The 21,177-nt window shown below is 51.8% G+C and overlaps 1 protein-coding gene across 1 annotated transcript; it reads left to right on the top strand.

Moving 5' to 3' along the window:
* The first annotated feature begins 1,446 nt into the window (after nucleotides 1–1,446).
* LOC103173136 (receptor-type tyrosine-protein phosphatase H-like) lies at nucleotides 1,447–18,657 on the top strand. The gene is made up of 21 exons (XM_042344940.1): nucleotides 1,447–1,613; nucleotides 1,734–1,843; nucleotides 3,413–3,579; nucleotides 5,397–5,418; nucleotides 5,818–6,054; nucleotides 6,841–7,107; nucleotides 7,533–7,799; nucleotides 8,225–8,491; nucleotides 8,711–8,977; nucleotides 9,314–9,586; nucleotides 10,297–10,560; nucleotides 10,824–10,911; nucleotides 11,319–11,366; nucleotides 12,387–12,483; nucleotides 12,858–12,948; nucleotides 13,502–13,578; nucleotides 14,976–15,110; nucleotides 15,839–15,961; nucleotides 16,153–16,313; nucleotides 16,688–16,823; nucleotides 18,048–18,657. The coding sequence occupies exons 3-21, from the start codon at nucleotides 3,523–3,525 to the stop codon at nucleotides 18,168–18,170; spliced, it is 3,000 nt and encodes a 999-aa protein (XP_042200874.1). The 5' UTR covers nucleotides 1,447–1,613; nucleotides 1,734–1,843; nucleotides 3,413–3,522; the 3' UTR covers nucleotides 18,171–18,657.
* The last annotated feature ends 2,520 nt before the right edge of the window (nucleotides 18,658–21,177 follow it).

Genomic DNA, 21,177 nt, shown 5'->3' with positions numbered 1-21,177 from the left:
GAGTTCCACCAGCAGCTCAGTCTCCAATCTAGTCCCTGATCTGGTGCTTGGTTCGTTCATTCCAAAGCAATTGGTGGGTTAGTTGTTATAATAATCGTTGCAGTTGATACGGAGCCTTATCACGTCGTCGAGACGTCTCAAAGCACTTCCCAGAACATACTGTAAAGTGATTTGACTGTACGTTTTGTGGGCGAAACGCGGCAGCCGATTGCGCCCACAAACATCCCCACAAACAGTCGTGGATTGAGCGACCTGATTTTTTTTTTATTGAGGGATTATTACCCCGGAAAGCGATACGCCAATCGAAGAGCAACTGGGTTCCTGCTTACTGCTGGGTAAACAGAGACGTGACCGTGGGGGGAGTAAAGAAACTTGCCTAAGGTTTCGCCCTGACCCCCCCCACCCCCCTCCGGGAATCAAACCCATGTCCTCTCGCTCGCAAGGCGACCGCTCTAACCACCGAGCTACAGGGACTTCCTTTTTTTAGCACGGAAGTAAAGGGATGAATAGAAAGCCTTTGTTGTGAGGGTGTGGAAAAAAAAGGAGGATGATTGGACCGAGGGGGAGGAGGATACAGTAATTTCTGGGGTGTTTACCGACCCTTCGCTGGCGTTTCATTCCTTAAAAGCCGTTCCCTTTCGATCTTTGTGTCAAAACACATTCCCGCCGAACGAAACCACCTGCGATACCGGGTGGCACCTTCGAAGAGGAACGAACACACGCTCCGGCAACTCATTGAGCCTCTTCTGCAATTTAAAATCAACGTAATGCAGAGAAATAGACTTCAATAACCTTTCGTGATTCCCTCGGATTTCTCTCAACCCTTCGTAAGCTTTCCCGGTTGATCCTGGGTACGGGCGCGGGTGGGGGTGACTTAATTTATTGTGAGATGCTCTGTGCGAAATTCTCTCGAGTTGGTTCTTTTATAAGCGTGTGTAACTGTGGCCTCCTGTTTGGCCCTCAACCCCTCCACTCCGCCATCGGTGGCCGTGCCTTCAGTCACTAAAGTCCCACCTAAAGATCTTTTTTGCTCGTGATTACGGTCACCTTCCTCTCCCCCCCCCCACCCCCCCTCTCGGCTCGGAGTCAGACTCCGCTACCGACAAGCGATCCAGGACGCTCCCCCAGCAGCACATAGGAACCCGGTTGTTAGTCAATTGGCGCATCGCTTTCCGGGGGTAATAATCCCTTCGATTGGGCAAAAAAAATGCGGTCCCTCAATCCACGGCTGTGGGGACGCTGCTGTGCACGATTGGCTGCCGCGTTTCGCCCACGAAACACGCTGCTGGCATTAGGAGCGTAATCCCGTGACGCTCGTGAAGAGGTGATAAGGCGCTGGATCAACCGCAGGGATCAAGCACAGTGCTGTAATTGTACCCAGCGCGTGATATTCAAACCTGAACACAAAAGGGCGGGGAGAGAAGTAATCCCAGTAGTTTTTTTCAGAGCGCCGGCACAGGTGTAGGGATGGGCCGACCGATCTGCGGGGATTAAATTCGACGAGAGTTAATTGCGCCAACGAACTCTGCGCCTGTGAGGGTTGGTGCCGTTTTGAGTCGACGTTCTCCCCCCGAGGAACAAGGCGGGCTGAGAAGGAGAAAGTAGGAGGGAAGGTGAGGGGTGTGTGCGTGTGTGTGGGGCGTTGGGTCGGAACAATTACAGAGAGACGTAACCCTGGTAACTCTACGATGTATTGCTTTATTGCCTCTAACTCTGTGTTCATTTGGAACTAGATTGAAGGGGAGGTCCTGTTTTTCCTGCTGCCGTCACCCTGACAGGAGAGTGACAGGGGAATCTGCCACAGGAAGAAGCTCACCTGCACTGAGGTTACACCACCTTCCAGGTGAGTTTAAGCCGCAATAGTTGGTCGGGCTGACTGTACGCAGGGTCTTACGTTGTCTGTCCTGCGAGTGACGGTGAGATGGAGGGAGCTTTGCTCTGCCTTGTGCTGTAACTGAGCTTGCGATTTAGGGGTGGGACAGCTCGTAGCGACGTCCTGTAAGAGACACCGCAAGGTCAGGACCTGATGTCAGGACTGAGTGAGTAGGGAGTCACCGCCTCGCTAGAAAATTGTCTACAAATAGTAGTCCCTTTTGCAAGGGGAGTTGTACACACCTGTAACCAGGATGAGACAGGTGTAAAGATTAGATGGTGCCTGTGGCTTACACAATGTAGGTGAAAGGCTTTTAAACCTGTTGCTACTTGGCCTGTGCTTGTCACTGCAATGAGGTAAGGTGAAAGGGTTAATCTCCGTCACTCTGTAGCCCTGTGTTTACCATTAGAGTCATGTCATGTCTGTCCTGGTGATGAGTAATAATCCTGGCATTTGATACAGCGCCTCATCACGTCTTCGAGGCGTCTCAAAGCGCTTCACAGGATACACTGTAAAGTGTAGTGACTGTGCATTTTGTGGGTGAAACGCGGCAGCCGATTGCGCACAGCAGCGTCCCCACAAACAGTCGCGGATTGAGTGACTATTGTTGTTTTTTGAAGGGATTATTACCCCCGGAAAAGCGATCTGACAATCGACCAGCAATCAGGTTCCTTACTTACAACTGCTAAGTAAACAGAGAAGTGTAGAGTAAGGAAACTTGCCCACGTTTCGTCCTACCCGGGAATAGACCCCAGGTCCTCTCGCTCGCGAGGCGAGGGCTCTAACCACTGAGCTACAGGACACTTTCAATCGGTGCAGAACTTGGGAAATCTCTTAAATGAGGTCCTAACCTCATCAGCGCTGCGGCCAAAATAAAACGAGTTCATCCCCAAATTGTGTCCGCCAACAAAATAAACAGTCAATTCATAGAAAGAGCAATGGGATATATAGCCCCTCGAGCCGGTTCTGCCATTCATGGGCTGATCTGTACCTCAAGTCCATTACTTGCCCTTGTCCCATATCCCTTAATACCCGGACCTAACAAACATCTTGGAAATGTGAATGGATCCACTCATAACCCACAGCCCTTTTGGGGGAGAAAGTTCCAGATTTCCGCGAGGACTACTATTAATAATAATAATAATAACAATAATACTCGCATTTGATACAACGCCTTATCACGTCTTCGAGACTTCTCAAAGCGCTTCACAGGATAGGCTGTAAAGTGAATTGACTGTGCACTTTGCGTGAGTGAAACGCGGCAGCCAATGTGGCAGCCTCCCACAAACAGCCGCGGATTAGAGTGACCAATTTATTAGTAGTAGTATTTTAATGGAAAGACAGCTCAAAGTTTCCCATTGATGGTTATTCAGCCTCAGCGTTTCCGATCTGTCTTTCGTGTTGCTGGGGTCGCGGCATTGTGTGTGCATCCGCGATCATGTTAGTTTTACTCTTCTGTAGGTTTTGGGTTCATGTGCACAGAGTAAAGTCCACTCCCAGCTGCCCGTAACGTACAGCAGTTTCTCTTCCTCTCGGCAGCACCTCAACGAAAGAGGGAAGGAATTTCTCACGGACAGATCGGAGATGAAAGCTTGGGTTAGGCGAGCGTCTTAGCCGAGAGGTCTTGGTGTGCGAGTGTCGTGCCTGAGATGGATCTGAGATTGGGGCTTCTCCAGCTCCTGGTCATTTTCCAGGCCTCCGCCCAGGTAAGAAGGGATTTTCCTCATTGCGTGGATCAGTTCGCTGCCTGTCCGGTGACCCTCAAATTATTTTTTTTCTTTTTATTTTACTACCTACCCACAAACCAAACTCTTCTCCACGGGAGGGTTTTGAACGTGTTAAATCAAACGGGACGTAAAGTTACGAGTGAGAATGGACCAAGTGTAAGAGCGAGAGTAAACCAATGTTTGAATAAGGACTGTGGGTGTGTGTGTTTCAGTGAGTACATTTTGTAGCTCGATGTTTGTTGGGTCAGGGGATCAAGGGATATGGGGCAAGGCCAGGCAATTGGGCTTGAGGTACAGATTAGCCGTGGTCTTATAGAATGGTGGAACAGGCTTGAGGGGCTGAATGACCTCCTCCTGTTACTGTGTGTGTTTCAGTGAGTACATGTGTTTGTGTGTGTGTGTGTATGTGTGCGTGTGTGTTTCAGAACATTGGGTACAGAGGAGCAGAGAGTGTTTCTGAAGGTGCTATGGCAGCCAATTCCACACAGCGGTGTCCCTCAAACAGTCACGGTGGAAGAAAAAAAGAGAAGAAGAAAAGAACTTTCATTAGGGGGGGTAATTTTTGGCAGGACTTGGAAGGGTGGGGTTGTGAGCTGGTGATTTAATCTCTCAGGTGACTGCAGGCAGCTCTGTGTGTGTATATATGTGTATGTGTATATGTGTGTGTGTATGTGTGTGTGTGTGTGTATATGTGTGTGTGTAGTCATGACATAGACTGCAGCACTCACTGAAAGAGGATGTGGTGGTTCCCACCTGTTAACTCAATCATTCAGAAATTAGACAGAGGGAAGTGACTGATGTCTGAAGAGAAACAGTTTTGTGGCCCTATGTGTCTTGTCAGCCTTTCCTTCAGATTACGTGTGTGTGTGTGTGTGTGTGTGCACCTCCCCGCCCCCCCTGGACTGTGGTGTGTATCAGATGTGTGGAGCCCAGAAGCTCAGTGGTTAGAGCCCTCGCAAGCGAGAGGAGCTGGGTTTGATTCCAGGGTCAGGGCGAAATGTTGGACAAGTTTCCTTACTCCACACGCTCACACACACACACACATACACACGCGTCTCTGTTTACCAGCAGTAAGGAGGAACCCAGTGGTTAGTCGATTGTCGGATGTCTTTTCCGGGGGTAATAACCCCTTCAGAAGACTAAATTGGTAACTTCAATTCACCACTGTTTGTGGGGACGCCGCTGTGCGCAATTGGCTGCCGCGTTTCGCCCGCAAAATATACAGTCAATTCACTTTACAGTGTATCCTGTGAAGCGCTTTGAGACGTCTCAAAGACGTGATAAGATACTATATCAAATGCAAGGATTATTATTCTTATCATCTGGTTTCTTAAATGAGTCCAGTGACTTGGCCTCAAACTGTTCCCAGAAACTATTCTAGCTGTTAATTCCCCCTCTCACTAAATGACTTCCTGGTATTGAAACTGTTATCACATCCTCTGATTCCTGTCCCTCAATGTATCTGAGAATGTCTGGGTTTACTTTCCCAATCCCTATCAATCAGAAACTGACAGTTAACCTTATTCATCTTTCATTCCAAAGTCTACCTTTATTACTGAGTGAGTCATGAGTTATCAGCCCCACAAGCGGAAGCATGTTCTCCCCCCACCCAACTCTCCCACCTCCCCCCCCCACTCCCTCTCCCCACCAAAGCTCTCCTCCACCCCTGAGTATAATAATAATAATCCTTGCATTTGTTATAGTGCCTTATCACATCGTTGAGACGTGTCAAAGGGCGGAGGTGGGGGTGAGCTATTTGTCTCCTCAGTAATTTATTTTCCTTCCTCATTTCGCAGGAGAATGTCAATAATTGTTCTGGTAAGTCTCTCAGTTCCATTTAGGGGTACAGTACGGTCTAGAATAGGAGGGGAGGTGGGGGTGTTGGGGAGCATCATTTTGGCCGCACACTATTCCCCCCCCCGTGGGCCAGATGCGGAAGGTGAGAGGGTGGCCGAAGCCGTGGTCGAAGAACAAGGTCTTTAAACGGGACTTGAAGGAGGCAAGAGAGAAGGGGCGAGGCGGAGGGATTGCGGGATAGAGTTCCCGAGTGTTAGGGGGTGGGGAAGTGGGTGAAAGAAGGGTGAGGTGGGGAGTCACTGGCTGGGCAGGGGGGCAGTGAGGTGGGGGTGGGAGCGGAGGAAGGAAACACGGTAACCAGTTTCTGAGGCTTGTGGGAGGGAGGTGTCTCATCATTTTTTCCCCTTTTGCCCAATTCAGGTGTGACGGATATCAAAGTGGAGCCTGGAAGCACAACGCAACTGAAAATCACCTGGACAAACCCGACCACACCGTTTGTTTCAATTCGTTGGATTGTAGCTGATCAAGGAGAAAATATAACTGATCAAACCAATAAAGTGACGGTTTCTAACCTCGATCCTGGGCAACAATACGATGTCACAATCACAGTCTTGGCGCCGAACTGCTCGGAGAACGCCACATCTAAAGGAACCACAAGTGAGTGTTTGCTCTCGCACTAAATACACAGGAAATCTTCTGAAACAGCGGGAGATGTGGTCCTCAGCTACCGATCTCTTCCAGTTTCTTCCCCCCCCCACCCCTCCCCCTCTTTCCTGGACTCGTTCTCTACGCTCAGGGCTTGGTCTGTCATCCTCAGCTTCCCTCCCTCCCATCTCCCCTCGCACTCGCACAGCGACACCGGAGAACACAACCAGTGAATCACGTTGAATATAAGCCACAACCAGTAAGTGACCTCGTCACCTACTGTAGCTCAGGGGTTAGATAGAGCGCTCACATCACAAGGGAGAGAACCCGGGTTCGATTCCCGAGCGGGTCCAAGTGAAACCTTGAGCGAGTTTCCTTATGGCCCCCCCCCACACACACACACACATCTGTTTACAAATATACAGTCAATTCACTTTACAGTGTGTTCTGTGAAGCGCTTTGGGACGTCCTCCCGATGTGAAAAGCGCTATATCAAATGCAAGGATTATTATTATTATATTATTATTACCAGCAGTCAGTAGGAACCCGGTTGTTAGCCGATTGGCGGATCGCTTTCTGAGGGTAATAATCCCTTCAAAAAAAAAATAATTTGGTCACTCAATCCACGACTGCTGTGCGCAATTGGTTGCTGCGTTTCGCAGACAAAATATACAGTCAATTGACTTTACAGCACAAAGTGAATTGCTTTGAGACGTCTCGAAGACGTGATAAGGCGCTGTATCAAATGCGAGGATTATTATTACTATTAATATTATTCTTGTTGTAACTGTTCCACAGATCCTTCTCAGGTCACGAATGTAACTGTAGAGAACAGAACAACAGAGTCGCTGACTGTGACGTGGAAGGCACTTGAGGATGTCAGAAAGGATGAATACACTTACAACGTTAGTGTCACAGGTCGTGTGGACCTAATCTGTGACAATCCAAAAGCTCAGGAATGTACTGTGCCCGGGCTGGAGCCTGGATTGCAGTACAATGTCAAAGTGCAGTCAATTACACCAGAGAACACAGTCAATGAATCAGTAGCAATATCAGCTACAACCAGTAAGTATAATGGAGTCCCTGTAACTCAGGGGTTAGAGCCCTGGCCTCGCAAGTGAGAGGACCCGGGTTCGATTCCCAGGCAGGTCAGGGCAAAACCTCAGGCGAGTTTCCTTATTCCACACACGCGCACACGCAAACACACACGCCTCTGTTAACCAGCAGTCAGTAGGAACCCGGTTGTTAGTCGATCGGCGGATCGCCTTCCGGGGGTAATAATCTCTTCAAAGTAATAATAATTTAGTCACTCAATCCACGACTGTTGTGCGCAATTGGCTGCTGCGTTTGGCCCACAAAATATACAGTCAATTGACTTTACAGCACAAAGTGAATCGCTTTGAGACGTCTCGAAGACGTGATAAGGCGCTGCATCAAATGCGAGGATTATTATTACTATTAATATTATTCTTGTTGTAACTGTTCCACAGATCCTTCTCAGGTCACGAACGTAACTGTAGAGGAGAGAACAACAGAGTCGCTGACTGTGACGTGGAATACACCTGAGGATGGCAGAAAGGATAATTACACTTACAACGTTCGTGTCACAGGTCGTGTGGACCTAATCTGTGACAATCCAAAAGCTCAGAAATGTACTGTGCCCGGGCTGGAGCCTGGATTGCAGTACAATGTCAGCGTGCAGTCCGTTACACCAGAGAACACAGTCAGTGAATCAGTAGCAATATCAGCTACAACCAGTAAGTATAATGGAGTCCCTGTAACTCAGGGGTTAGAGCCCTCGCCTCGCAAGCGAGAGGACCCGGGTTCGATTCCCAGGCAGGTCAGGGCGAAACCTCAGGCGAGTTTCCTTATTCCACACACGCGCACACGCAAACACACACGCCTCTGTTTACCAGCAGTCAGTAGGAGCCCGGTTGTTAGTCGATTAGCGGATCGCTTTCCGGGGGTAATAATCCCTTCAAAGTAATAATAATTTGGTCACTCAATCCACGACTGTTGTGCGCAATTGGCTGCTGCGTTTGGCCCACAAAATATACAGTCAATTGACTTTACAGCACAAAGTGAATCGCTTTGAGACGTCTCGAAGACGTGATAAGGCGCTGTATCAAATGCGAGGATTATTATTACTATTAATATTATTCTTGTTGTAACTGTTCCGCAGATCCTTCTCAGGTCACGAACGTAACTGTAGAGAACAGAACAACAGAGTCGCTGACTGTGACGTGGAAGGCACTTGAGGATGTCAGAAAGGATGAATACACTTACAACGTCAGTGTCACAGGTCGTGTGGACCTCATCTGTGACAATCCAAAAGCTCAGGAATGTACTGTGCCCGGGCTGGAGCCTGGATTGCAGTACAATGTCAGCGTGAAGTCAATTACACCAGAGAACACATTCAGTGAAGTACATCAAATATCAGCCACAACTAGTAAGTGACCTCGTCAACTCTCAAAGGGCCCGTGTGCGGTAGACTCCACAGAGCACGAGACTCGCTGTGCGTGTTTCAGCTCCGGGCTGGGGCCCAGGAGTCAACTGTGCTTTGAGACTTCTCGAAGACGTGAGAAGGCTTTTTATTTTTTTATTTTTATTTATTTATTCTTTTGCGAGAATTTTTATTATTATTACTGTTATTGTAACTGTTCCACAGATCCTTCTCAAGTCACCGGCATATCCATAAGGGACAGAACAACAGAGTCGCTGACTGTGACGTGGAATGCACCTGAGGATGGCAGAAAGGATAATTACACTTACAACATCGCTGTCACAGGTCGTGTGGACCTAATCTGTGACGATCCAAAAACTCAGGAATGTACTGTGCCCGGGCTGGAGCCTGGATTGCAGTACAATATCAGCGTGCAGTCAGTTACACCAGAGACCACATTCAGTGAATCAGTAGCAATATCAGCTACAACCAGTAAGTATAATGGAGTCCCTGTAGCTCAGGGGTTAGAGCCCTCGCCTCGCAAGCGAGAGGACACGGTTTCGATTTCCGGGTGGGGCGACATGTTGGGCAAGTTTCCTTACTCCCCCACCCTCCCCCTCCCCCAAACACACACGCACGCCTATGTTTACCAGCAGTAAGTTGGAACCTGGTAGTTAGTTGATTGGCGGATCGCTTTTCCGGGGGTAATAATTAATTTAAAGAATTAATTAGTCACTTCAATCCACGACTGTTTGTTTGGGACGCTGCTGTGCGCAACTGTCTGCCGCGTTTCGCCCACAAATACGCACTGTAACTCTGCTCCCACAGATCCTTCACCCGTCACCAGTATATCTGTGTTGATCAGAACAACAACGTCGTTGACTGTGATGTGGACGCCATCAGAAGATAGCAGAAAGGAATCCTACACTTATAGCGTCGTTGTCACAAGTGAGAATGGAACTTGGAACGACAGTACTCCCCAAGGTGCTGAGCAGTTAGACCTGCAAGGGCTGCAGCCGGGTTTGCGATACAACGTCAGCGTGTACTCAGTCACACCAGAGAACACAATCAGCGAACCACTTTCTGAATCGAACACGACAAGTAAGTGACCTCTTAAATCCCCTCCACTAGTTTGCGGGACACTGTGCCGGGCGCAATTGGCTGCCGCGTTTGGCCCAAGAAACACGCAGTCACTACACGTTACGGTGTATCCCGTGAGGCGCTTTGAACCCCGTGATAAGGGGCTGTATCAAATGCGAGGATTATTATTTTTATTATTATTAATAGTATTAGTATGAATTAGTGTTATTAATTAGTATTCGTTCATATTAATTCGTATTAATTAGTATTAATCTATATTAATCAGTATTATTTAGTAATAGTATGGATGATTGTTGGTATTAATAATGATTATTATTGATTATTTAAAAAAATATTGTTAATATTATATTCTCTGACAGGAGAGAAAAAAAAGAATAGGTGTCCAGACAACATCAGTGTCACAAACGATGCTGGTGACAGGTTAAAACTTTAATCCTTTAATAATAATAATAATAATCCTTGCATTCGTTACAGCGCCTTATCATACCTTCGAGACGTCCCAAAGCTCTTCACAGGTTACACTGTAAAGTGTAGTGACTGTGTATTTTGTGGGCGAAACACGGCAGCCGTCTGCGCCCAGCAGCGTCCCCACAAACAGCCAACAACAACAACTTATACAGCGCCCTCCACGAAGAGTAGCGCCTTAGAGCGCTTAAAGTCATGGGTTGAGCGACCGATTTATTATCATTTTATTTCTTGACGCTTCACAGATCCTGAGCACACCCCTGGTATCACTTGCTACCGGCGTTCCGGTTACACCCTTACCGTGCGCTGGCTGAGGCCGAGAGGACGTTACACGGGATTTAACGTGTCTCTGAACGCAAAACCCCCGGTGAACGACAATTACACCAACTCTCTGACGGGAGAATTCAAGGATCTTTACCCGGGGAGGACTTACACCGTGACTGTCTACACCCAGCTGGACAAGATCCGCAGCCAAAAGGCCACCGAGGAATGTACCACGGATCCTGCACGTGAGTCTAGCCGTGTGCCCGAGCTCTGGGTGTCTGTGTGTTTTTGTGTGTGTGTGTGTGTGTTTGTTTGTGTGGGTGTGTTCCCCTTCAGCACTCGCAAGGCTCCAAGCTGGGGTTCGGGATCAGGAAGGGTGGAGGGCAGGGGGTGACCGAAGGCTCGGTAAAAGAGGGAGGGTCTTGAGACAGGCCTTGAAGGGAGGGGGTACCAGAGGGAGAGAAGGAGCAGGGAGCCAGAGATCAATCATACTGTCATTTCTCTGCAGCCATCATCGCCGGAGCTGTCGTTGGCTCCTTACTTGGCCTTGTCCTGATTGTGTTATTGCTGTTCTTCCTCACCAACCGGTACAGGCGGTAAGTAGCACACATGCCAGGATTGGTTCTACATCTGGTCGGGACAGTGTAGAGGGAGCTTTGCTGTGTCTCTAACCCTGACCTGGGAGTGTGGACGCACACTAGAGGGAGCGTTACTGTGTCTCTAACCCTGACCTGGGAGTGTGGACGCACACTAGAGGGAGCGTTACTGTGTCTCTAACCCTGACCTGGGAGTGTGGACGCACAGTGTAGAGGGAGCTTTACTGTGTCTCTAACCCTGACCTGGGAGTGTGGACGCACAGTGTAGAGGGAGCGTTACTGTGTCTCTAACCCTGACCTGGGAGTGTGGACGCACAGTGTAGAGGGAGCTTTACCCTGATCTGGGAGTGCTAAATCTGTCTGGGAGCGAGTAGTTAGATCAATAATCGCTGATCTTTGTGTTCCAGGAAACATGTACGACCAGAATTCTCAAACATGAAGACTCTGGACAGTGTGTAAGCTTTCCCTTCTCTCCTCTTGTTCGATCTACAAGCTTTAAACACAAACTTATGGGAGCCAAACACCTAATAATAATAATACTAAAATAATAATCCTTGCATTTGATATAGCACCTCATCACATCGTTGAGACATCTCAAAGAATTTACTGTAAAGTGAATTGACTATATTTTGTGGACAGCCAATTGAGCGCAGCAGTGTTCCACAAACAGTTGTGGATTGATCGATCGATTGAAGCGATTATTGGCCCCCAGAAAGCGATCCACCAATTGTCCAACGACCAGGTTCCTACTTACTGCGGGGTAAACAGAGGTGTGTGGAGTAAGGAAACTTGCCTAAAGTTTGGCCCTGCCCGGGAATTGAACCCAGGTCCTTAGTTCAGGCAGTTTAGTGTTGCAGAGTATTTCACTGTGGTTGCGCCCTGATCTGACCCCAACCCAGACACGGTCAGGAACAGGAGCCCCGACTGATATTTTCCCCGCCTTCTCCCTAACTCAATGGAATTGAGGTCGATTGCCTCTCTCCTCTGCCACCCACCCTGCTATCAGCTAACTCGCATGGGTATTGAACCCCGGACTGATAAGGCTCCTTATCATTCTAACCAGCAAAGATGCCTCCCATCCATCATTGTAAATACTGCACAAAGCTTCCGCTCGCCTCGCAAGCGAGAGGACCCGGGTTTGATTCACGGGCCGGGCGAAACCTTCGGGCAGTTTCCTCACTCCTTAATCAGGCCTCTGTTCACCCAGAGGTAAATAGAAACCCAGATGTTAGTCGATCGGTGGACCTCTCTTCCGGGGATGATAACCCTTTTAAAAGAAAACAATAATAATTTGGTCGCTCAAACCCACGGCTGTTTGTGGGGACGCTGCTGTGCGCAATTGGCTGCCGCGTTTCGCCCACGAAACACAGTTTATCCTGTGAAGCGCTTTGAGACGTCTCGAAGGCGTGTGATAAGGCGTGTGGGTCAGAAATATGTCAAATTTATAATTATAATTAAAACGGTTCCCTTTACAGGGTGCCCACCTCCAAGCCACATCCTGTGGAGGGATATGAAGATTATTTTCGAAAGAATCACGCCGACTCAGACTTTGGCTTTGCCGAGGAATATCAGGTAGGCACTGAAAGTCATTCTCTGTCTCTCTCCCACCATCTCTCCCCCACCCCCCCCCACCTCCCCTCCCAACGCACACCAGGCACCACTGGCCCCCCATCACCGAACGGATTGACTTCGCGATCCTCCCCACTCGTGTGTTCAAATTCCTTCCCTCCCTCCCTCTGCCACTGTTAAGCGCTCTGAGACACTACCCTATGTGGAGGGCGCTACATAAGTACAAGTTGTTGTTGTTGGGCGTAGAGATTCACTGGGTCTCTAACCTGTGTTGTACCCGACTGGGGCGTGCTGTGCGGGCTGTAGTGGGGTTAGACATGGCGGAGGATGGAGTTTAGATCAGACTCTCACCATCTCTCGGTTTTGACACCCGGCAGACGTTAAGCACAGTCGGCACAAGCCAGTCGAAGGAGGAGGCTTTACTGGCGGAGAACAAGGAGAAGAATCGTTACACCAACGTCCTGCCCTGTACGTGTGTGTGTGTTACACTGATGGCTATGTGTCTGGTCTCTCGTTGTGTGTGCGTTGTGTGTGGGTGGGATCTCTGGAGGGTGTGTGTGTTCGTTTGTGAGTGTAAGTGATTGAGTGTGGGTGTGTGTGTCTGTATACTTGTATGTGTGTCTGTCTGTCTGTGGTCTGTGTACTTGTGTGTGTCTGTGGTCTGTGTGCATGTGTGTGTGTCTGTGGTCTATGTGTGTGTGTGTGTCTCTGTGGTCTGTGTGCATGTGTGTGTGTCTGTCTGTGGTCTGTGTGCTTGTGTGTGTCTGTGGTCCATGTGCATGTGTGTGTGTGATTTGTGTACTTGTGTATGGTCTATGTGTGTGTCTGTGTCCGTGTCTGGCCTGTGTACGTGTGTGTGTGGTCTGTGTACATGTGTCTGTGTGTGTGTGGTCTGTGTACGTACGTGTGTGTCTGTGGGCTGTGTACGTACGTGTGTGTGTGGTCTGTGTACATGTCTATGTGCGTGTCTGGTCTCTGCAGTCTCTGGTCCGACTCTGACACAGACATTTTGATTCTCTAGACGACTCTTCTCTCGTGAGCCTTTCTCTGCTGCCGAACACTGTCAACTCCAACTACATCAACGCCAGCTACATGCCGGTGAGTGCCCAGCCCAGACACACAGCGATGCCCAGACACACAGCGATGCCCAGACACACAGTGATGCCCAGACACACAGCGATGCCCAGACACACAGCGATGCCCAGACACACAGCGATGCCCAGACACACAGCGATGCCCAGCCGAGACACTACAGCGATGCCCAGACACACAGCGATGCCCAGCCCAGACACACACCGCTGCACAGCTCAGACACACACCGCTGCACAGCTCAGACACACAGCGCTGCACAGCTCAGACACACAGCGCTGCCCAGACACACAGCGATGCCCAGACACACAGCGATGCCCAGACACACAGCGATGCCCAGACACACAGCGATGCCCAGACACACAGCGATGCCCAGACACACAGCGATGCCCAGACACACAGCGATGCCCAGACACACAGCGATGCCCAGACACACAGCGATGCCCAGACACACAGCGATGCCCAGACACACAGCGATGCCCAGACACACAGCGATGCCCAGACACACAGCGATGCCCAGACACACAGCGATGCCCAGCCGAGACACTACAGCGATGCCCAGACACACAGTGATGCCCAGCCCAGACACACAGCGATGCCCAGACACACAGCGATGCCCAGACACACAGCGATGCCCAGACACACAGCGACGCCCAGACACACAGCGACGCCCAGGCACACAGCGACGCCCAGCCCAGACACACAGCGACGCCCAGCCCAGACACACAGCGACGCCCAGCCCAGACACACAGCGACGCCCAGCCCAGACACACAGCGACGCCCAGACACACAGCGACGCCCAGCCCAGACACACACAGCGACGCCCAGCCCAGACACACAGAGCTGCACAGCTCAGACACACAGAGCTGCACAGCTCAGACACACACCGCTGCACAGCTCAGACACACACCGCTGCCCAGACACACAACAATGCCCAGACACACAGCAATGCCCAGACACACAGCAATGCCCAGACACACAACGCTGCCCAGACACACAACGCTGCCCAGACACACAGCAATGCCCAGACACACAGCAATGCCCAGTCACACAGCGCTGGCCAGACACACAGCGCTGGCCAGACACACAGCGCTGGCCAGACACACAGCGCTGGCCAGACACACAGCGATGCCCAGACACACAGCGATGCCCAGACACACAGCGATGCCCAGACACACAGCGATTCCCAGCCCAGACACACAGCGATGCCCAGCCCAGACACACAGCGATGCCCAGCCCAGACACACAGCGATGCCCAGCCCAGACACACAGCGATGCCCAGACACACAGCGATGCCCAGACACACAGCGATGCCCAGACACACAGCGATGCCCAGCCAAGACCCTCCCACTCCCCCAGTGTTTCCAGGGGTTTGTGGTTTATGAATCCCGCCTTTTTTCCCACAGGGGTATAAATCCGAAAAGGAGTTTATCGCCACTCAGGGCCCACTCCCGGGCACCATCGCGGATTTCTGGCGAATGGTTTGGGAGCAAAATTCCGAGGCTATTGTCATGGTTACAAACTGTACGGAGCTAAACCGGGTGAGTGGGCGAGCGAGTGAGTGAGAGAGAGCAAGAGAGTGAGTGACTCCGGCCTGGAGACATAGGGTGGGCTGTCTCTCACCGCAGACCCCCGAGACCCTCATCCACACATTCATCACATCCTGGCTCGACTACGCAAACTTCCTGCTTGTTGGCCTCAGCCACGTCCTCTCCCGCACCCCTCTCCATGACCCCATCACCCCCATCCTCGCCCGACTCCACTGGCTTCCCGTCTCACAGAGAATACATTTCAAGATCCTAGTCCTCACCTTCAGAGCCCTCCGTGGGCTCGCTCCCCTGGACCTCCGCCACCTCCTAACCCCCTACCATCCTGCTCGCTCCCTCCGCTCAGCGGGCTCCGGCCTGTTTCACATCTCCCGCCTCGCTCGCCCCACCATCGGCGGTCGGCCCTATCGGCCAGTGTGCCCCCCACCCTCTGGAACTCCATCTCGCAGTCCCTCCGCCTCACTCCCCCTCTCCTCCCTTTCCTCCTTCAAGACCCTCCTCTTCAGCCGGGAATCGAACCCGGGTCCTCTCCTTTGCAAGGCTCAAGTGCTGACTACTAACACTACAGGACTCCAGTATGGAGTTGCTGTGTGTCATCCCATAAGGCAGGCAAAACACTCTGTGTGTGTGTTTGCATGTGCCCCTGTGTGTTGCTGTGACCCCTGTATGCTCTGCGTGTGCCCCTGTGTGTAAATGTTAACGTAAATGTGTGTAAATTACAGGTGAAGTGTGAGCATTACTGGCCCCTGGACTACACTCCCTGCACTTACTGGGACATCACTGTGTCTGTCACGTCCGAGACCATCCTGCCCGAGTGGACGCTGCGTGACTTCAGTGTTAGGAAGGTCAGTGCCAGGGCGGGGTGGGGTGGGGTGAGGCAGGGATGCAGAGTGTTAATGTGTACCTCTGTGTGTGCCCCTGTGTGTCACTGTGTGTGCCCCTGTGTGTCGCTTTGTGCCCCTGTGTGTGTGTCTCTGTGTGTTACTGCGTATGCCCCTGTGTGCCCGCTGTGTGACATTCTCTCCTCTCTGCCAAGACTGATGAGGAGGAAAGCCGCACAGTCCGACATTTCCACTTCACGGCTTGGCCGGATCACGGCGTTCCCGACACCACTGATGTGCTCATTCGCTTCCAAAACCTGCTCCGCAGTTACCTGAACGAGAGGAAGAGGAAAGGCAGCACCATCGTACACTGCAGGTGAGTGGGCACAGCTTGGGAGTGAGAGGGCACAGTCTGAGAGAGAGAGAGAGAGAGAGAGAGAGAGAGAAAGGGCATAGCCTGGCAGAGAGAGGGCACAGCTGGGAGGGAGTGGGCACGCAGAGTGAGAGATGGCATTTGATTGGTAAGGCACTGTATCAAATGCCCTCTCTCTCCCCGTTTGCCTCAAAGCGCTTCACAGGATAGACTGTAAAGTGGAGTGACTGTGCATTTTGTTGGCGAAACGAGTGAACTGGAATAAGGGCGAACGAAGGCGCGGCCGAAGAGGCGGGTTCTTGAGGGTGGGTGACCAGGTGGGGGGTGATTTAATGGCAGTGACTCACGTGAGTGTGTTTGTGTGTGTGTGTTTGCAGTGCGGGGGTGGGCAGGACTGGCACATTGATCGCCCTGGACTACCTGCTGCAGCAGATCCAGTGTGAGCAGGTCGTCGACGTCTACGGGATCGTCCACGAGATGCGGAAGAGGCGCCCGTTCATGGTGCAGACGGAGGTGAGCTCACCCGCCCTTATTACCTCCGACTGAGCTTCAACCTCTCTCCCTTCCTCCCTCCCTCCCTCCCTGCCACCAACCTCACCCTATTCCCTCCCTCGCCAGCCTCGCTCGTTCTCAAATCCCTCCATGCCCTGGCACCTCGCTACCTCTCCGATTAGCTTACCCTCCGCCCCCCCACCCCCCCCATTCCACCACCCGTTCAGTTCGCCCCTTGCCCCTCTCTCCGCCCCACCATCGCAGGATGTGCCTTCAGCCGCTACACCCCAAAAACTCTGGACACTCTCTCCCTCAATCCCCCCCCTTCCCTTCAGTCTTCCTCCCCCCCCACCTCACAGCTTCATAACGACGACCCCTCTCTCTCGATCCCAAACGCTGACCTTTCCTCCTGTCAAACTCCTTCCTCAATCAGACGTATCAGTCCCGGGTTTATTGCCGCCCGGCCTCGCTCGCTAAACACGTGAGTTAGCGATAACAGCCGCAACTCTGATCTCTGGACCTGAGGAGCTCTGGGCAGGACAGTGTCGAGGAAGTTTGATCCCTTATCTGTCCCTTCAACAACAAAAAATAATGATAGCAGTTTGGTTGCTCAATCCGCGGCTGTTTGTGGGGACGTCGCCGTGCGCATTTGGCTGCCGCGTTTCGCCCACAAAATACACAGTCACTACACTTTACAGTGTATCCTGTGAAGTGCTTTGAGACGTCTCGAAGATGAGGCGCCGTATCTAAACGCAAGGATTATTATTATTACAAATGGGGAATTCTCAGTTGGGTTTGGAGACTCAACTGATGGGTTGTGGGGGAAATGCGGCAGCCGATGGCGCGCAGCAGCGTCCCCACAAACAGTCGTGGATTGAGTGACCGAATTATTCTTATTCTGATTTGTTCTGAAGGGATTATTATCCCCGTAAAAGCGATCCACCAATCGACTAATAACCGAGTTCCTACTTATTGCTGGGTAAAAAGAGGCGCGCGTGTGTGTGTGTGTGCGTGGGGTGGGGTGGGGGGTGGTTAAGGAAACTTGCCCAACGTTTCGTCCTACCTGGGGATCGAACCCGGGTCCTCTCGCTTGCGAGGCGAGGGCTCTAACCCCAGGGACTCCACATTGTATTGCATTATTTAAGCGCTTTGGGACGTCCTCCCGACGTGAAAAGCGCTATATCAAATGCAAGGATTATTATTATTATTATTATTATTATATTGTGGCTCTGTGCTCTCTCGCAGTCTCAGTACATCTTCCTGCACCAGTGCATGCTGGACACAGTGAGCTCAAAGCCGGTGACCGATCACATCTACGAGAACCAAGGTGACCTGATCTACGAGAACGTGTCCGCTGTTAGCGGATGAAGCAGCCAGAGACCAGTTCACTAACCCTCAGTGTGACCGCCAGCCCGTCAGCTCGTGCCGTCCGTTAATTATTCGGGGCTGGTTCTCGAGCCTCCAATTTCCAATCATTCCCGCAAATCCCCAGTGCGCCGTGATTTGATGCGCGTCTGTTTAACCGACTGTACCTTCCTTCCTTCCCCTCCATCTTCAGGTCGCGCCAGAAGACCTCTTCCTCTTCTTCGATCGGGCCTAGGGTCACCTACCCTTCTCCCCCCTTCTCCCCCCCACTCCCACCGCGGTCAGCATCGTACTCCGCCATGTCAAGCTAAGTGCAAATTGTCGCTATCGCCACTGATGTGGCTCCTCGCCCTTCAAATCCCTCCACCGCCTCGCACCCCTCCCTACCCATGTGTCCTGCTGACCCCATATCAACCTGACCGCTCCCTCCGCTCAACGGGCTCCGACCTGCTCCAAGTCCCACCGCGCCCCACGCGCCCGCCCGCCCAGCCCACCCCACCATCAGCGATCGAGCCTTTAGCCTCTCTGCCCCCCCCCCCCCCCCACCCTTTGGAACTCCATCCCACATTCCTTTCACTTTGCTCCCTCCCTCTCCTTCAAGGCCCATCTCAACATCCTTCTCGTCAACCACGGCTTCTGTCACCCTCCTACACCCCCCACCCTCCACCCCTCATGATCCCAACCCCCAGCTCATGTCCAAATCCCTGACCATCCATCACCATCCGTCCTCCCTTTAATAATAATAATAATAATACTTTCATTTGATATAGCACCTTACTACGTCTTCGAGACGTCTCAAAGTGCTTCACATCGATGTAATAAAGTGAAGTGACTGCGTATTTTGAGCGCGAAAGGCGGCAGCCAATTGCGCCAAGCAGCGTCCCGCAACCAGTCCCGTGTTACCCCGCAGAATAAGGGGTGGAATGGCTTTTGACCGAGGAGAAATCCATCAGCGCAGGATTCGGTGTAGTGCGGGAATTGGGGCTGATTTGAATCCATCGGTTTGGAGTCGGTCACAGAAGTGGAACCATCTATTAACAGATCATTTAAAGGCGCAGCGAGAGACACAGCTATTCGAGCGCAGATTGCCAACGAAACGCCTTTCAAACGCTTCAAACCGGGCCCACAAGGGAAAGCCGCGCGGGCGAAACCCAGACGGACTCGGGTCGCCGAAGAATTGCGACTGCCCCGTCGAGTGTAGTGACTGGGTATCCTGTGGCTGAACTATAATACCGATCACTCCGCAAATGCAGTCGATGGGACCCAAAGCAGCCGGCGTATGGTTCAGTTCACCCTGTGCTGAAAGCCGATCGTAACGGCGTAAGTTTATTGCAGGATTTCGGTGTAAATTCAGAATAAATAAAACAAAAAAGCGTATTTCCTATGCTTCCATCTCGCGTGTGGAGGGTTTGGGTGCGACCCCGACGGGAAAGGCGGTTAGAAAACTAGACGCAGAAACGTTCGTCAACTTACACAGGTAAAACGGATTTTATTGTACAGTATTTTATTGGTCTTTTAAGTCCTTTTTTTTTTGATCGGGCGTACGGTTACCTCCCCATTCCCTCTCCCCCCACCCCTCCCTCCCTCCCTCCCTCTCCTCCCCGCCACCGTCAAGCGACAGGGGACGCTACCCCACGTGAAGGGCGCTGTGTAAATGCAAGTTGTTGTTGTTGTTGCTGCTCCGATTTTCTCCAGGCCACGGGTCCAACGCACTGGGAGAGAATGGAACGGCTCAGAGTACGGGGTGAGTCCGTCCGCGAGGGCTGGTTCTTTCGAGGGAAAGTCCCCGGTTTGGGATTGTTCCTGTGCTCGTGTGTTGCTGTCACTCTTTCAACGCAACTCTCTGACGCGAAAGAGTGACGGTCTCCAGTCCTGTTTTCCTGAGCCCCGGCCAGTCCGCAGTGTCCCAGGGCGCTCACTGCTGATGGCAGCACAGCCCGGCCCGGCCCATCGGCAGGAATCCTCCCCCTCAGCTCCTGTTAACCCCACAGCCAAAGCCCTAATAATAATAATAATAATAATAATAATCCTTGCATTTGATATAGCGCTTTTCACGTCGGGAGGACGTCCCAAAGTGCTTCACAGAACACACTGTAAAGTGAATTGACTATATTTGTGGGCGAACGCGGCAGCCAATTGCGCACAGCAATGTCCCACAAACAGTCGTGGGTTGAAAATGACCAATTTATTATTGTTTTTGGTTTTAAGGGATTATTATTAGGCTCTGTGTGGAGTAAGGAAACTTGCCCAAGGTTTCGCCCTCTGCCGGGGATTGAACTCAGGTCTCTCACTTGCAAAGCGAATGCTCTAACCACTGAGCTACAGGACTCCACTAACTGACTAACGGGGAGGGGGGTCCGAGCTGGACACGCAGCGGGAAAGCTTGGCCAGACAGCGCTCGCTCTCAATGGCCGAGCTATGTGTGGGTGTAGCTGGTTAGACGCCAGTTACCCCCCAACGCACACTCTGGGATCCCCCCCCCCACCCCCCCCAAGCCTTGGCTCTCGCCAACCTGCGCCTAATACTCTCGGAATTAGGTAAACGGGGGGGGGGCGTCCCTCCAGGGAGAGAGAGCGCTTTCCATCCCAACCATCTCTGTCTGGGCTTTCCAGGTGTGGGGGGATGTGGGGAATTCTCAGTTGGGTTTGGAGACTCTTAAGCAACAGTGACGGGTCTCCCTGTGTGACAGACGCCCGGCCGGTCACGGGACGGGTCTCCCTGTGTGACAGACCCCCGGCCGGTCACGGTGACGGGTCTCCCTGTGTGACAGACGCCCGACCGGTCACGGTGACGGGTCTCCCTGTATAACAGACGACCGGCTGGTCACGGTGACGGGTCTCCCTGTGTGACAGACGCCCGACTGGTCACGGGGACGGGTCTCCCTGTGTGACAGACCCCCGGCCGGTCACGGTGACGGGTCTCCCTGTGTGACAGACCCCCGGCCGGTCACGGTGACGGGTCTCCCTGTGTGACAGACCCCCGGCCGGTCATGGGACAGGTCTCCCTGTGT

Source organism: Callorhinchus milii, unplaced genomic scaffold, assembly GCF_018977255.1.
Source record: "Callorhinchus milii isolate IMCB2004 unplaced genomic scaffold, IMCB_Cmil_1.0 Scaffold31, whole genome shotgun sequence".
NCBI classification, from domain to species: domain Eukaryota; kingdom Metazoa; phylum Chordata; class Chondrichthyes; order Chimaeriformes; family Callorhinchidae; genus Callorhinchus; species Callorhinchus milii.
The sequence above is the reverse complement of the archived record's forward strand: the minus strand, read 5'-3'. Positions and strand labels throughout refer to the sequence as shown.

What these genes read in the sequence shown, in the direction of transcription:
- LOC103173136 (XM_042344940.1), top strand. Translation starts at nt 3,523, where the DNA reads ATGGATCTGAGATTGGGGCTTCTCCAGCTCCTGGTCATTTTCCAGGCC. An exon ending in AGCAATATCAGCTACAACCA is followed by an intron (nt 7,108 to 7,532) that starts GTAAGTATAATG and finishes ACTGTTCCACAG; the next exon opens with ATCCTTCTCAGGTCACGAAC. An exon ending in ATGTACCACGGATCCTGCAC is followed by an intron (nt 10,561 to 10,823) that starts GTGAGTCTAGCC and finishes ATTTCTCTGCAG; the next exon opens with CCATCATCGCCGGAGCTGTC.